Source organism: Silurus meridionalis, chromosome 10, assembly GCF_014805685.1.
Source record: "Silurus meridionalis isolate SWU-2019-XX chromosome 10, ASM1480568v1, whole genome shotgun sequence".
NCBI classification, from domain to species: domain Eukaryota; kingdom Metazoa; phylum Chordata; class Actinopteri; order Siluriformes; family Siluridae; genus Silurus; species Silurus meridionalis.
In genome coordinates this window covers 5,523,767-5,539,515 of record NC_060893.1, presented here as the reverse complement: position 1 = coordinate 5,539,515, position 15,749 = coordinate 5,523,767, and the positions used below count along the sequence as shown (strand labels likewise).

The following is a 15,749-nucleotide window of genomic DNA, read 5'->3' as shown; positions in this document are numbered from 1 at the left end:
GAAGGGTAACGCGTCAATAAATCGCTTCAAAAACACGAATTGCTTTGATGTATGCGAAAGTATGAATTTGCACCGTGTCGTTTCGAACCCTCGCTCACTTCTCGCCCTTCATTCATTTAATTGTGGCAGGTTTAAAGTCCATGGTGGTTGAAGGTGTTAAGAACCCCATGGTGGATCTGCAGTCCCTCGATGATAAAATATTAGATGAGGTAATGATGGGAACAGTGTAACACTACTAGACTCTGCGGTATCAGTTTCCATGTCTGAATTTGAAACTTTTTTTTTTCTCTTCTCAGGGCTATGGCTCCTTAACAATTCCCTCCACATCCAACTCCTGTAAAACGGTCAAAGAGAACAGCAACTCGGCCATCATTAAACGCTTCAACCATCACAGTGCCATGGTGCTGGCAGCGGGTCTGCGCAAAGTGTGAGGATTTTAAGTTTGTGGTGGTTTATGGTTCAGTATATTGTTCAGGTGGCTCTGTCGTGGTGCTCGCCGAGATTAAGTACCGTATTTTTCGGACTATAAGCCGCTACTTTTTTCCCACGTTTTGAACCCCGCGGCTTAAACAACGAAGCGGCTTATTTATGAATTTTTCCTGGGTTTTTCCCGGTTTCACAAACTTCAAGCCAAAAAACTGAACCCCATAACATTAGACCAATGAAATTTCTGAACTGAAACGAAAAAACGCACCTCACCTGTGTTCTGAGCTGCACGACATCGGGAGAAAAAACTTTTTTTTTAACGCACGACGATGCCAAAAGATAAACTCCCGAGAGAAATAGTTGTGAAAGGAAGGAGGAAGACAGTGAACAATGACTTTCTTGGTAGGCTACTGTGTAGATACAAGCTGTTGTAACGCATTGAGTCTGGGTGAAGGGAGAGCTCGCTAACTCCAGTTGCAACAGAAATCATATAAGCACAGACAGGTTTCCAAAAACCCGTGCTTTTTTATTTTTCTTGGCAACAGCGTTACAGGTTAGTCAAAGAAACTTAGAAATGAGCATCAGAAAATAATAAGGACATATTCCTCAGTCTTGCACACATGCAGTAATACTGGAAAAATGCGGCGGCAGGCTATTCCCAAAATGCCGCTCTGCTCTTAAAGGAGCCACAACATATTTCACCTGTTACATCGTGTAACAGACACTCTTTCGTTAAAGCCTGTGTAAAGTTTATTAGTTTCAGTGTAGACACTAGCAAGCGTGACAGCAGCAGCCGACAATTAACTGTCCGTGTGCACATACAAAAGGAGGCGATTTTTAGCAACAGAGCAAAATGCAAATCCAAATCAATTGTTTGTACGATTTCCCTTTGTACAACTTTCACAAAGTAGGAACTTCATTTCCTGTTTGAGGTTAGATCTTATGTGCTTCTGCATTTGGAGGTAAACCATACACAGACTTTGCATTATCACGTTATTACATTGTGAGCGGTGAAGTGAATCACACTGATTATCTCTTCATCATGGCACTTGTTAACTGGTGGGATATTATTGGACAGCACGTGAACGTTTAATCCTCAAAGTTGACGTGTTAGAAGCAGACAAAATGGGCGAGCGTATGGATTTGAGCGAGACCAACACAACGTTAGGCAGGTGGCCATAAAGTTATGCCTGGTCGGTATATAACCATGGTTTCGTCTCATTCGGAAGTTTGTGACCTCAAAAATGTGTATAGAGACTAGTGTCTATTTGTAACTAGAAGAGCCCACTCATGATGCTCATCTGCCAACAATCTGAAATGCCTTGGGATGTACTTTACATCTAGTAAATTTCAAATAAAACCATAAAAAATTCTAATGTCCTACTAACGCATCAGTTCCTAGTCCATAATGTCCTCACATATATTCTAAAATGGCATGAAAATGTGTGTATTGTCCAAATTTTTGACTTCTGCTGTCTATGAGCCGATACAATTTATCCTAAGTCATGTCCGTGTCTCTGTACACAGCGACGCTCCCAATGACCAGGCCAGTGAGACCAGTGGAACAGACGGGAATTCCAGAGACTCGGACTGCTTTCAGCCACCAGTTAAAAAGGTTTACAGATTACCGGAGTATTTATCTGTCGTTTGGGATTGTAGGGTATTTGAATTAATATGTGCTGTATGTATGTGAAATTATATAGTTTGAGATGTAAACCGAAGATTAAAAGCTAGGGGTAAGATAGCTAGGTAAATCTTATCCGTGTTTAGGGATGTAATATAATGTGCACCATAATTTTAATGTATTTAGTGATTGTATATACAGTGAGTACGGAAAGTATTTAGACCCCCTTAAATTCTTCACTTTTTAATCTATTGCAGCCATTTGCTAAAATCATTTAAGTTAATTTTTTCTTCCTCATTAATGTACACATAGCACCCTATATTGACAGAAAAACACAGAATTGTTGCAGATTTATAAAAAAACAAAAAAAGAAAATTATAATTGAAATATCACATGGTCCTAAGTATTCAGACCCTTTGCTGTGACACTCATATTTAACTCAGGTGCTATCCATTTCTTCTGATCATCCTTAAGATGGTTCTACAACTTAATTTGAGTCCAGCTGTGTTTGATTATACTGAATGGATTTGATTAGGAAAGCCACAAACCTGTCTATATAAGACCTTACAGATCACAATGCATGTCAGAGCAAATGAGAATCATGAGGTCAAAGGAACTGCCTGAAGAGCTCAGAGACAGAATTGTGGCAAGAAATGGATAGCACCTGAGTTAAATATATGAGTGTCACAGCAAATGGTTTTAGCAAATTTTAGCAAATGGCTGCAATATAACAAAGAGTGAAAATTTAAGGGGGTCTGAATACTTTCCGTACCCACTGTAGCACAAATATATGCCATTCATATTTGTTTCTCATAGGACATGTGTTGAAGTTTTTGTTTTTGTTTTTCCAGGTGAAACTGCAAGAGGCTATTGAGTATGAGGATCTGGGGACTCACTCTGGGCCTAAAACAATTGCTTTAAACCTCAAGAAATCTGATCGGTACAATCAGTTTTACGTCAATTATCATTAATATTGCAGTTTGATTAGTAGCTCAGAAGTGTACATATCACTCTTGCTCCACAATTTGGACAAAACACTAGATTGTAATAGTGTCAGACATACAATTGTAGATAGGCCTAGTTTATAAATTGCATTTGTTGGATCATGCAACACCACACACACACACCCGAATAACTTTCACACTTTGGTAAGTCATGGTTTGTTCGCGTGTCGTTTTTTTTTTTTTTGTTGTTTTTTTATATTAAATAAGCTTATTGTTATGTCATTATTATACTAATGCCTGCTTGGTTAAATAATATATCGAATAGGATTTTATAATAAAACAAAATATCTAAAAATTAAAATAGAATAAATCAAATTAATGCATTTTTTTTATATTATATTAATTACATTTAATAATCGAATTATTTGTCACAAATTAAATATAATCGTTTACATTTGTTAGACCCCATTTGGGTATTACAGGTGCGTGTGTGTGTTACATTTAATATTAAATTTTCTGATATTATGCTCTTTTTAATTGTTCTATTTATTTCAGCATAACTTCATTCTTTGCCTCCTTCATTCATTCACTTCCTCAATATGCGAAATTGGAGTGGACAGCCACACGGACGAACACAGTGTGCTAAATCTAGTGAATTTTTTTTATATATATACACTCCTGGCATTGTTGTATATGTTTTCAAGTTTAGTAATACAAAAAAACAACCCAAACACACAAAAAATAGTGACACTGCGCTCAAAAAAAGGCGAGGCGGAGGCTAAACAAACTGGTGGTCCACCACTTAATACGTTCATGAGGGAACTCCGATTTTAACTACGTTCCACACGTAAAAAAAGAATTGCATTCGGTACACACGTGCGCCTAACCAAAGATGTTCGGTAGGAAAACGTGAACCGTTTCACCCCTGTACTATACTATAAAGTACTATACTACTGCTTTCTAGGTATTCCCATGGTCCAGTTCCCCTACAGTCCCAGCACTACTCCACAAGCCAGGACATCATTAACTCCGTCAGCTGTATTAGGGAGGAGATGAGCTGCTACAAACCCTGTCTTACTCAGGTATTTTTGTCCAGAACACTTTATCCAGTATAAAACTATTAAAACAGTACACAATGGCTGGAACAGGTTTTTTTTTTTTTTTAGACAATGAATGACTTAAATAGGACAGGAATGAGTGTTTAGCAGACACCTTTATCCAAAAGCGTTTAGAGGGACGTTCATACAGAAACATAGGAGTCTGACTTTTTATTTTAAGTGGTAATTCACGTGCCTGGCAATAAGGTAAGTCTTGATTTAGTTTTTTGGACTGCAGGGTCATTCCAGGTCATTAGGTGGGCACAATAAGAAGCCATTAGAGGGAAAGGAATAATAAGGTGGCATGGGAGAACTTGGGGAGCTCAATTGTGAATCGGTTACATGAGTTGGATAGTGTGCCAGAATGGCATCTGTGAGTAAATAATGCCAGATGTTCAAGAGAAACATGCATGACCAAGTCAGGTTAGAAGCATATGGGGAGAAGGGCTGTAAAGAACTAGAGTGGATGATTCTAGAGTTTGGTGTTGATTGCTGCTGAGAGGTCAAAAATGGATGAGGACTAATTCGAATTTGACTGTTTATGGCTGGTATTATAAAATTCAGTGTTGGTGTGAACTTGTTGGTGAACATGAGAAAACCAATTTATAGCTTTGATAAGGATTTTAGAAAGAAATGAGAACGATACCAGTTCGTAATAGCAGACGTCAACGGGATATAGTGTATATACTGTATGTAAGGGTTTCTAAGCAGGGTTTCTGTAAAAGAAGTTGAACCAAGTGTCAAAAAATTCATACCCATTCACACTTCCCAGATTTGAGAGGCCAGTTCTAAGCACAGCCGCAATGTGAACCCTGAGAAATCTAATTTTTGTGGGAAATAATAATAATACATAATGCTTATCATTTCTTGGTGTACTTTCAGGTGATGTCCAGCAGTATGGCTAGTGCAGCTATTACAGCCCTTTCACCTGGAGGGGTTTTAATGCAAGCTGGACCCCAACAGACCATCAGTCGTGAGTTATCTTAGAACTTGTACTTGATAATTATTCCTACTTTCTGCAATTCACCTTTCACCTAACGGACTGAAAACCGGTCTCAGTCTGCCCTTATTGACTAGGAATCAGAGCGAACTTTTTGCTTTCACTTATTACATTTTTACACAAATATCTGTACTTTCTACTTTTTACATTTTCAAACCAGACTTGGTTTTAATCTATTTGGTGGCCAATATTGTTTCTTCTCATCAACCAATTTCTTGTCATTGCGTGACTTTTTCAATCTACCACCGGTGTATCATTTCCTGTCTCTCAAACACCACAGGTGTGCGCTAGCCTACGAAAATAACAATGAGCAATGCAGAAGGCAACAAGAAGTATGGGGTTAACGTGGATGAGACAGAGGGAGTCAGTGATGTAAACATGACTGAAAACAGACATTTCTGATCATCATCATCATTGTTCTATATGGGGGCTGTTCAGAATGGATACATGCAATAGATAATAAAATTTGAAATCCTTTTGTATTAATATGGCGTGAGGTCCAGTTACCAGCGTGACACTAAAACAGGTTCAGCTTTTGCCAGAATCTTTTAAAACATGAGTATCTGTACTTCTACCTGAGTGAAGGATGTGTGTACTTTTGCCACCTCTGCTTGGGATATTGACTAGAGCCAATGATCGATTTAACAGTGAAGGAACATGTAAAAACACGTTTTAAAAAATTATGCTAAAAGTTTCTAGACACCTGATCATCAATCCCTTATACACCGATGAGGCATAACATTATGACCACCTGCCTAATATTGTGTTGGTCCCCCTTTTGCTGCCAAAACAGTCCTGACTCATCGATCATCAACACCATTAACAACTTCTTCAGCAATTTTTCATCAATGAGCCTCGGCCGCCCATGACCCTGTCACCGGTTCACCACTGTTCCTTCCTTGCACCACTTTTGATAGATCCTGACCACTGCAGACCAGAAAACCCCACAAGAGCTGCAGTTTTGGAGATGCTCTAATCCAGTCGTCTAGACGTCACAATTTGTCAAATTTGTTTAAATCCTGGCGCTCGCCCATTCTTCCTGCTTTTAACACATCAAGTTTGAGGACAAAATGTTCACTTGCTGCCTAATATACCGAACAAAATTATAAACGCGACACTTTTGTTTTTGCCCCCGTTTTCCATGAGCTGAACTCAAAGATCTAAGACTTTTTCTATGTACACAAAAATCTGTCTAAATCTGTGTTCGTGAGCACTTTCCTTCACCGAGAGAATCCATCCACCTCACAGGTGTGGCATATCAAGATGCCGATTACACAGCATGATTGTCGCACAGGTGTGCCTCAGGCTGGCCACAATAAAAGGCCACTCTAAAATGTGCAGTTTAATCACACAGCACGATGAATCAGATGTTGCAAGTCTTGAGGGAGTGTGCGATCGGCATGCTGACTGCAGGAACGTCCACCAGAGCCGTTGCCCGTGAATTGAATGTTCATTTTTCTACCATAAGCATCTCTAAAGGCATTTCAGAGAATTTGACAGTACATGTCATAGTGAGGTGTCTACAAATTGTAGTGTTTTATTTTTGTGATCTGTCTTCTGTGTGTGTGAACGTGTGTAGAGTTGGTACCCAGTGATGTTCAGAGCGAACTGAAGCACTTGTACACAGCAGCAGGAGAGCTGCTTCGACACTTTTGGTCCTGTTTTCCTGTCAACACACCCTTCCTGGAGGAGAAGGTACAGATTCTCTCTTAGGAATTGTAGTAACTACTGCAAGTACAGCACTTATGTTGCTTTTTGACTTCTAGTTTGGAAGATTTTTGAGTTTAATGCTGTTAGTACTGGAACACTGATGGCCACTAGAGGGCAGTTTTTTCTACAATAGCTTCATAGTCTGAATGTTCAGTGAGGTATTTAATTGAATTAAGAATTTTAAAATACCCTCTGTGATTTCTTTTTATTCTGTATTATACTGCGCCTAGCATGGTTTAGCCTGTTATTCTTAGTTCCTGGTTCCTGAGCTAGTATGCGGAAATATTTTTTCTTTGAGTCTACATAGCATTTTGACAGAAGTCTATGAGAGTCCGTAAGAATCCATGCTTTCAAATTATTTTCCCTCGACACAACCAGATGTTTCCTCGTGATCACAACTTAATTTTCTCATGATCTCGACACATTGTTTCCTCGTGATCGGTACTCACTTTTTCTGTGTATTCGGCATTAGAGAAATGTTCTAGATGCAGCATCACAGATAATAACCATAACTATTTGTGGCAGCGGGCGCATGGACGAGAACACGCTCTTACACAAAAATTCATTAATGGTTACGAGGAAACAGTGTTTATGTCGTGGTCATGAGAAAATTTAAAATATTATAATGCATGGCCACTTAGGACTTCTGTACAAGGCAATATGTAACTTTTTTTATGTAGTGATTTATCGCATTGCATAATGAACACTAATGAGCATTCTTCATTTTCATAACATTTGTGCATCTGCTTAGGTGGTTAAGATGCAGTCCAATCTGGAGAGGTTTCAGTCAACCAAGCTCCACCCATTCCAAGAGAAGATCCGACGGGAATACTTAAGTACCAATGTGAGCACCGATGTGTGTGTGTGTGTGTGTGTGTGTGTGTGTGTGTGTGTGTGTGTGTGTGTGTGTGTGTGTGTGTGTGTGTAAATGTAGTATATATATGTATGTATTAGGGATGCACCGAATATTCGGCCACCGAAAGACTTTGATCACCGAAAAAACACGGCCGAAACAGTTTGTTGTGATGACGCAAACAGAAACCGTGGCCTGCACGTGCATGTCTAAAACAACATGTCTGCGGTGTGGACGTATTTCAGTATATCTGAGAAAGACCTACGGATAGCGATTTGCAAAACATGTAATGCCGAAATTTCTTCTGCAAAAACTTTCTCCACGTCGGGTTTAATTTGAAATCCAAACATCCGATCGCTATGCTGAATATCAGAGGAACGCAAACGCACAGAAAAGCAATCTGAATGCAAAGGATGAAGAAAGCATTTATTTGCCTCAATTTTTAATTTTTCCCTAAACATCATCTATTCATAATTAGAATAATTAGAATTATTATTATTTTTTTATTATTATTATTATTTTACATCTGCTCAGCATTTTTCCACTAAAAACTGGAAAAAGTTTTTTTTTTTTTAAATCACAATACAGCTCGTCAGGGTCGTGGCGTTTCATGGCCAAGATGCCAGGATTACATTTTGTGACGATTTAATTATTAGATTTCAGGTTGTTTATCCATCTATGATGAACTGATTAGATTATAGAATTGGTCAAATGTCCAAAATATATATTTTTTTAATTGCTTCCTTCTAATCTAATTTGAGGGTATTTCTGCCACATGATTTAGTAACCAGAAGGACAAGAAGAGACATCGAGTTGTAGTGTTTTTGGAGATAAATGTAGAAAGAAACATCAAAACCAGTTACTCCAATTCGAAAAATGTTAACTGGTTCAAACCAGTACGGCCACATTGCAGTACACACAGGAAGTGGGTCATGTGGTTTTGACATGATGTAATTGGTTTTAAGTGACATTTTACGACTCTGAAATGCATTTGACTTGAACGACTAACTGGACTTCTTTAAATTTAGACTCTTCTGAAAGGTTAATGGATTTAATGGAATGGATTTGTGGAGTCTTAAAAAGTCTAAATCTTTATTTTAAGCCTTAAAAAGTCTGTTTTAGGTCCTTCTTAATTTTCTGAGGTCCATGTAATTCTACCTCTAATGCTCATTTAAATGCACTTGCAGCACTTTAGAATTTTTTGTTTGTTTGTTTGTTTGTTTTCATGGTGTCTTTGTAGTACTTTGGTTCGCTAGTCCAAATATTCAACTACAAATAAGACAAACATGCAACAGCCACTCAGCTTTCTGTTACTGTTGCGAATTTCTTGGATGGTACCACAGGTGTAAAATGGATTTTTTTTCCCCCCTCAGCTATGGCGAAGTGCAAGTTTAGCGATACTTGTCATGATATAGGTCTGAAATTTAATTCATATCATTTATTCATTTATTTTTATTTTTTTAAGCCATCAAAAACACACAAATATATTGTTAGGAAATGAAAAAAAAAGTCCATTTGTCCATTTTTGCATTAGAGTGGACTGAGAAAACAAAGATATTCTAAAAGCATTTTCGTAGTCTAGCGTGATGTATTTTTTTAGTGATGTGACTAAGTCATCTAACTCATGGAACTCGGATGGTAGACGATGGTGTGCTGCACTTGTAGTGCTTTTTTTTTTTCTCTCTTCAAAGTACAGGGAGTCCGCAAGTTACGATGGAGATGCGTTCTGATGACTCCATCGTAACTTAAAAATATCGTAAATCAAGACATGGCCTATCCTACCCAGGAGTCTTAAAGACTCGTGATCAGTATGGTATCAGTAATTTTTAATAATTTAATGCATTACAGCACAAACAGAGCAATTTACACTGCCGTAATCTATAAACTTTACAGTCTAGACCAGTGGTCCCCAATTTTTTTGCGCCACAGACAGGTTTAACGTCAGACAATATTTTCACGGACCGGCCTTTAAGATGTGGCGGATAAATACAACAAAATAAAATGATATGATCGGCATAAAAACTGGTATTTTCTCAATATAATAATAAACGTGAATCCACTGTGTTGTTTTGTGTTTATTTTGGGTTTAAATTTAGCGGTAATGTATTGTGTTAGCGGCCAGAACAGCCCCTTTAAGAAGGTAGTGGATGTTGGTAAGACATGTGACCGAGGCATCTTTACATGCATCAAGGGTGAGTCATAGACAGATGTGGCAGAGAGAATCCAGTAATTTTCCAAAATAAAACTCAGATAATAAATAAAACGGAAATAATGTAATTTATGTATTCTTTCTGTGCGGCCCGGTACCAATTGACCCACGGACCGGTGCTGGGGACCGCTGGTCTGGACCTATCAGGCATAACTTTATGACCATCTGCCTAATACATAGGTCCCCCTTTTGCCAAAACTGTCGTGACCGGTCGAGCGTCAACAGCATTAACTTCTTTAGCAATGTGAGTTACAGGAGTTTGTCTGTGGTATCGGATCACACATGCCAACCTTTGCTCCCTTCTGTGCATTAATAAGCCTCGATTACTCACGACCCTGTCGCCGGTTCACCACCGTTCTTCCCTTGGACCACTTTTGATAGATACTGACCACTGCAGACTGGGAAACCCCACAAGAGCTGCAGTTTTGGGGATGCTCCAACCCAGTCATCTAGACATCACAATTTGGCTCTTGTCAAACTGAAAAGTGTTCAAATTGGGCTTTCAAATACACATTCCAACACCGAGACTGAAATCTTCCTTTGGGAAGAGGTTTAATAATTGAAAACTGCACTTTAGACAGAAATCTTTGAATGAAAGTGTTTCGGATTTGCCTAGACGAAGACCGAATCGTTGCAAGAACTGCTCTGTTGAACTGAAAGTGACATTTGAGGGAAAAGTTTTAAAAGAATACAAAATAAAAACCTTGACAAGTTTTTGAAAAGTTTTTTATTTTTGTGTGCAAATCAGATTTTAGACATCATGTGTAGCCAGAGACAAACAAATCTGCTTTGAAGGCTTTTGAATCAGCAGTGTGAAAGTAAATGCTGGTTGAAGCTGAAACCAATCAGATTTTGAGTTTGTGGGAACCGAGGCCATTTAGCATCCATTTTCACATTTTTGTTTATTTTTTTTTCTTTCAGCTGACCAGCCATCTAGATGAGATGCTCAAGGCCGCCTATAACAAGTTCCACGCTTGGCAGACCCGGCGTATGTTGAGAAAAACCTGAGGGAAGAGAAACTGAGCCATTTGATGTACAATATTGGAGATTATAAAAAGAGGGAGAGAGAACAGTCTCCTTTAAGTCCAGCTTGGTCGCTCCACCTAGTGATGCAAGTGTTAGTGGGATGAAGCCTATTGTGCCTAGATATTCAGGACTTGGGTTTTCACCAGATCAGACCATGTGGAGATGGACTACACCACTGATATCTGTACATTTTTTTTTTTTTCCGTCGATCTGATTTTCGTTGCCCTGCATTTTTTTATTTTTTATTTTTTCTTCCTTTACCTTCAGTGAGAAAGACGTCTGGCTTCCAGACTGGAATCAAATGTGCATTTGACAGTGTTGAATTTATGACCAAACTGTGGGCTTAATACCAGAGGAAGTATTCTCAGGAACTAAAAAAAGAAATGTTCAATGCAAAACAACATGCGGGGGATTTTACGTGGCACACAGCACATGACTGAAATAATGGTGATGATCTATGACTTAAATCATGGCAGTGCAATGCAGTACGAGTGTGTAAACACTTGTTCAATGGAAACCCAGAGGCACAGTGGGGAAATAAATAAAGCAATACTGTATACGTTCAATTGTGTATTACTGGCGTGCGAATCGCACGACATTCTGTTCAGTCTCATTTAAATGCACTGAAAACAAGTTTCTGGATACTGGGGAAATAAAAGTCAATAGGATTACTGATGTGTTTGTGTGTCCTTTTACCATCGAGCAAAAATTTATCCAAACTTTGAAATGTGGATCAGTGGTGGATGAATTTCGCAAACCATGTACTTGAGTTAAAGAAGTGTTGCACTCAAGTAAAAGTGCTCCCTTTTTAAACTTTCACTTGAGTACAAGTTCAAAAGTATTTGCCTTCTAATGTACTAAAATACTGATTTTTTATGGCTATAATGTTCCTGTTATAATTTTTGGCCAATACTCTGTTACTCTTGGCACAGCAATCTATTAATAGAATGATATTAACGAGTCAAACACTGATATTTATTCAAATGATCATAAGCCCAAATGCTTCTTTTCAACTATGAGGTTATATCAAAATATTTTGAGACTAATGGTGCTATTCTGACCGCACGTTAACCACGTCTGGGATTTCATCATGGACAGCAAGCTAACCTAAAATTCTGTGTGAAACTGGGCAAATCTGCCAAAGAGACGTTTGACAGGACGTTTCAATCAATGGAAGACGACGAGAGATCAGGAAACCCTCCAACGAGCTCTAAACCCGAAAATGTCGAAACCGTTCGGCAACTTGTGCATGATGATCATCGGAGAACAGACCACATGATCTAACTGCAGACTTCGCCTCTTCCTGAAGATCAAGATCCAGCTCAAAGTTCGCCGTTTTGACACCATTGCGGAGATCCAGCAGAATCGCAGAAGGTGCTTCCAGGACGCTTTAAAGACGTGGCAGGCGCTGTATTGCTGGCCAATGGGATTATTTTGAAGGTGATTGTGTGTAAACACAGAAAAATAAAGTACTTTCTTGTGAACAACTTTTTCGTACCACCTCTGTAGTTAAAATATTTTTAAAAACGTGCAAATAAGACCACTTGTGTTGTTGCGTCTGCTTTGGAACAATATGTATTGTTAAAAGTGGTACACAAATAGAATTAAATTAATTAACCATTTTAGATGCTAGTTAAAGTTACAAATTTAGCAGACAACAGCACATGATTTGTTGGCCTCAACCATGCTTGCAGTACATTATATATAAATGCAAGTAAATGTAATTAGTTTCTGTACTTAAGTAGCTGTTTGTGAACCTGTACCGAAGTATTTCAATTTGTGGAGACTTTAACTTCACTACATTGCAAACTCAAATATCTTGATTTTTACTCAACTACATTTTGCGAAATCAGTCGTTCCCTTTTATTTATTACGATAAAAACGTATTCAAGCAGCCGCCAATCGGAGCAGAGCGCGTGCTCTGTTTATAACTAGTATTACATGATAATTTAAATAGATATCAATCAGTATTTGACTCATTCATATCATTTTGATCAGTTGATTAATCAAAGAGTCTTGAGACAAAAATGATAGAAACATTATAGCCATAATAAATCATAGTACTTTGGATACTTAAGTTCATTTCAAGGCAAATACTTTTGTACATTTACTCAAGTTGAAATTTTTAAGGAAGCACTTTTACTGGAGTCATATTTCACCCTGTGTATCTTCTTTAAATCAAGTCCACTGCTTAGGAGCGTGTTTAACTCAATGGTGGGGTGGAGGGTTTGGTCGGGGGGCCACAAAGAAAAGAAAGAAATCACCACCTGCGTTAGGATTAACTCCTGTAAAAGCCAGAGTGTCTGAATTACCTGTGAGATCTCAGCTTGCTCCTCCACAAATGCCTGACTGATAAGGACAGCAATAATCCAGCTAATTGATAACCTTGTGCCAGACATGGGATTTAGGAGCATGAGGATACTTCTGACTGAGGCGTGCCTTCAGAGTTTTTCTTCCGTCTCTTCAAGCGTTTTACTATATTTTTGACCATGAATATATATTCCATATAGTCATAATAATCTATTCTCTTCATGTCATAGTGTTTCTCTCGGGTGCTTGGTTTCTAGTAGTGTATGATTACATTTAAGTTTCTATCCAATCAGATTTCAGGCATCATGTGTAGCCAGGGACAAACAAATCTGCTTTGAAGGCTTTTGAATCAGCAATGTAAAAGTAAATGCTGGTTGAAGCTGAAACCAATCAGATTTTGAGTTTGTGGGAACCAAGGCCATTTAGCATCCATTTTCACATTTTCATATCCTTTCATCAGACGGTCAGAGAGCGCACTAGTCAGAGCTCGCAACTCACATCTGTAGCGAACCGCACAAGCTCAGATATATTCTTGTGGATTTTAAAGGTGTTTGTTCATTTCTCAGTGGCTGATAGAGGAGAAGAAATTGATTCGGTTACATAAACAATTGCAAGGACATTTACTAGACAGACTTTTTAAGAAAAGCTGGACATCATGAGGAAAGGTCGGCCCATACAGTTCGAAACAGTTGTCAAGCTTTTTCATGAAACATTTATAATATTGCATTGTTTTTTTTTTTTTTTTTTTTTTAATTTGCATGAAGACTAACAAGTTGCCTTTATTTCAAATCCCCCCCCAAAAAACTGGGGTTATTTTTATGAAGTTAATATTGATGTTTCTTCTAGAGATGATCTATGCTGGTGGTGCAGCTGTGGCTGCAGTGAAAGGAGACTTGTTGAATTGTGTTCTTTGGGTTTCTTGCTTTTGTAATGGCATTTATTTGTACTGTATGAGATACCAGTCTGTGATGCTCTGTTATACCGTGTTTCTCTATACTGTAATATTGACGATTTCTATAGCCGTGGCATCATAATGATGGTTTTAAGAGGTGACTTGATTCACGTAGGACACCACTGAAGGCCGAGGTGTGAAACATAAACAGACTATTATCAGCAGTATCTGTAGATTATTTTTTGAATGTAATATTTATGGTGTAGTTCTAACATTTCAGCTAAAATATAAGGTATACACTCATAAATACTCTGTACACTGATCAGGCAGAACATCATGGCACCTGTTAGTGGGAGGGATAAATTAGGCAGCACTTGTGACAAGGACAAAATTGTGATGTCTAGACGACTGGGTCAGAGGACCCAAAACCGGTCTCCAAAACTGCAGCTCTTGTGGGATGTTCCTGGTCTGCAGTGGTCATTATCTATCAAAAGTGGTGCAAGGAAGGAACAGTGGTAAACCGGCGACAAGGTGGTATTTGATGCACGTGGGGAGCGAAGGCTGGTCTGTGTGGTCCGCTCCTGTAGCTCAAAATGTTAACGCTAATGCTGTTAATGCTCGATGGGTCTTAATGTTATGCCTGATAGGTATATGTACTCTATATATACATCTAATGAATGATGACTATGAAGCATCTCGACTTGTTTGTCGAGAGCTGTGATGAAGACACCCCAGCTCCCCTACATGTAATTTATTTAGAAATAGACCACCACAGTGACTGTGCAGGATCCCAGGATGCATTAGGATTTCTCAAATAGCACACAGAAGAGCCTGATCAATACTTTTTAAAATTGCATTAGCAGAGAGCTGCAACATGATCACTTATCTTGTCTACTGGCAAGTAGGAAGCAGTATAATCGCAGTTTTATTTTTTACTTCCTTTAAACCGAATAAAGTCCTAAATGCGATCAGGGCAGTTTTATTAAGCCATGCTTTTACTGGTGTGAGAGATAACACACGTCATTTGAGCTTATCTTTCTGATTCTACAGTAGGCCTAATCTCTGGAGCATCTCATGTAGCAATCAATACAATCCAAGCAAAGGTGCATAATAGACCATGTCACTCCAGCAGTCTCCATCCGCCGACAGAGTCTATAAAAAGATTTCATCTCTGGATGTTGGAAACGGGTTTGAGCAACATTGTTCAGGTTTTAACACGTTTTATTTTAGATCTGAATGCAAATGACTGTTTTCTTTCTTTTTTCTTTGTTCTGAGTTTTGCTTGTTAGTGCTCTTTCTCTTTTATACATCACTATCATTTGGGAAAGTAGTGCTGGCTGGTCTAGTGCTCTTTCTTTCTTTCTTTCTTTCTTTCTTTCTTTCTTTCTTTCTTTCTTTCTTTCTTTCTTTCTTTCTTTCTTTCTTTCCCATCTATCCTCACTATCTGATCTGTCCTCCTTTTTTCTTTCTTTCTTTCTTTCTTTCTTTCTTTCTTTCTTTCTTTCTTTCTTTCTTTCTTTCTTTCTTTCTTTCTTTCTTCCCCATCTATCCTCACTATCTGATCTATCCTCCTTTTCTTTCTTTCTTTCTTTCTTTCTTTCTTTCTTTCTTTCTTTCTTTCCATATTTTCTTCAACTTTCTTTCATTCTTTGTCTTTT

General features: G+C 38.3%; 1 protein-coding gene across 1 annotated transcript in view; it reads left to right on the top strand.

The window, feature by feature from the left end:
• gtf2h1 (general transcription factor IIH, polypeptide 1) overlaps positions 1-11,560 on the top strand; it is a 21,949-nt gene extending 10,389 nt beyond the window's left edge. The window contains 10 exon segments of the mRNA XM_046860249.1: positions 1-5; positions 130-209; positions 297-427; positions 1,954-2,041; positions 2,902-2,990; positions 3,959-4,076; positions 4,974-5,064; positions 6,671-6,786; positions 7,553-7,645; positions 10,785-11,560. The exon segment at positions 1-5 is cut by the window's left edge and continues 145 nt beyond it. Of these exon segments, the coding sequence (XP_046716205.1) occupies positions 1-5; positions 130-209; positions 297-427; positions 1,954-2,041; positions 2,902-2,990; positions 3,959-4,076; positions 4,974-5,064; positions 6,671-6,786; positions 7,553-7,645; positions 10,785-10,871 (898 nt within the window). The 3' untranslated portion in view covers positions 10,872-11,560.
• The last annotated feature ends 4,189 nt before the right edge of the window (positions 11,561-15,749 follow it).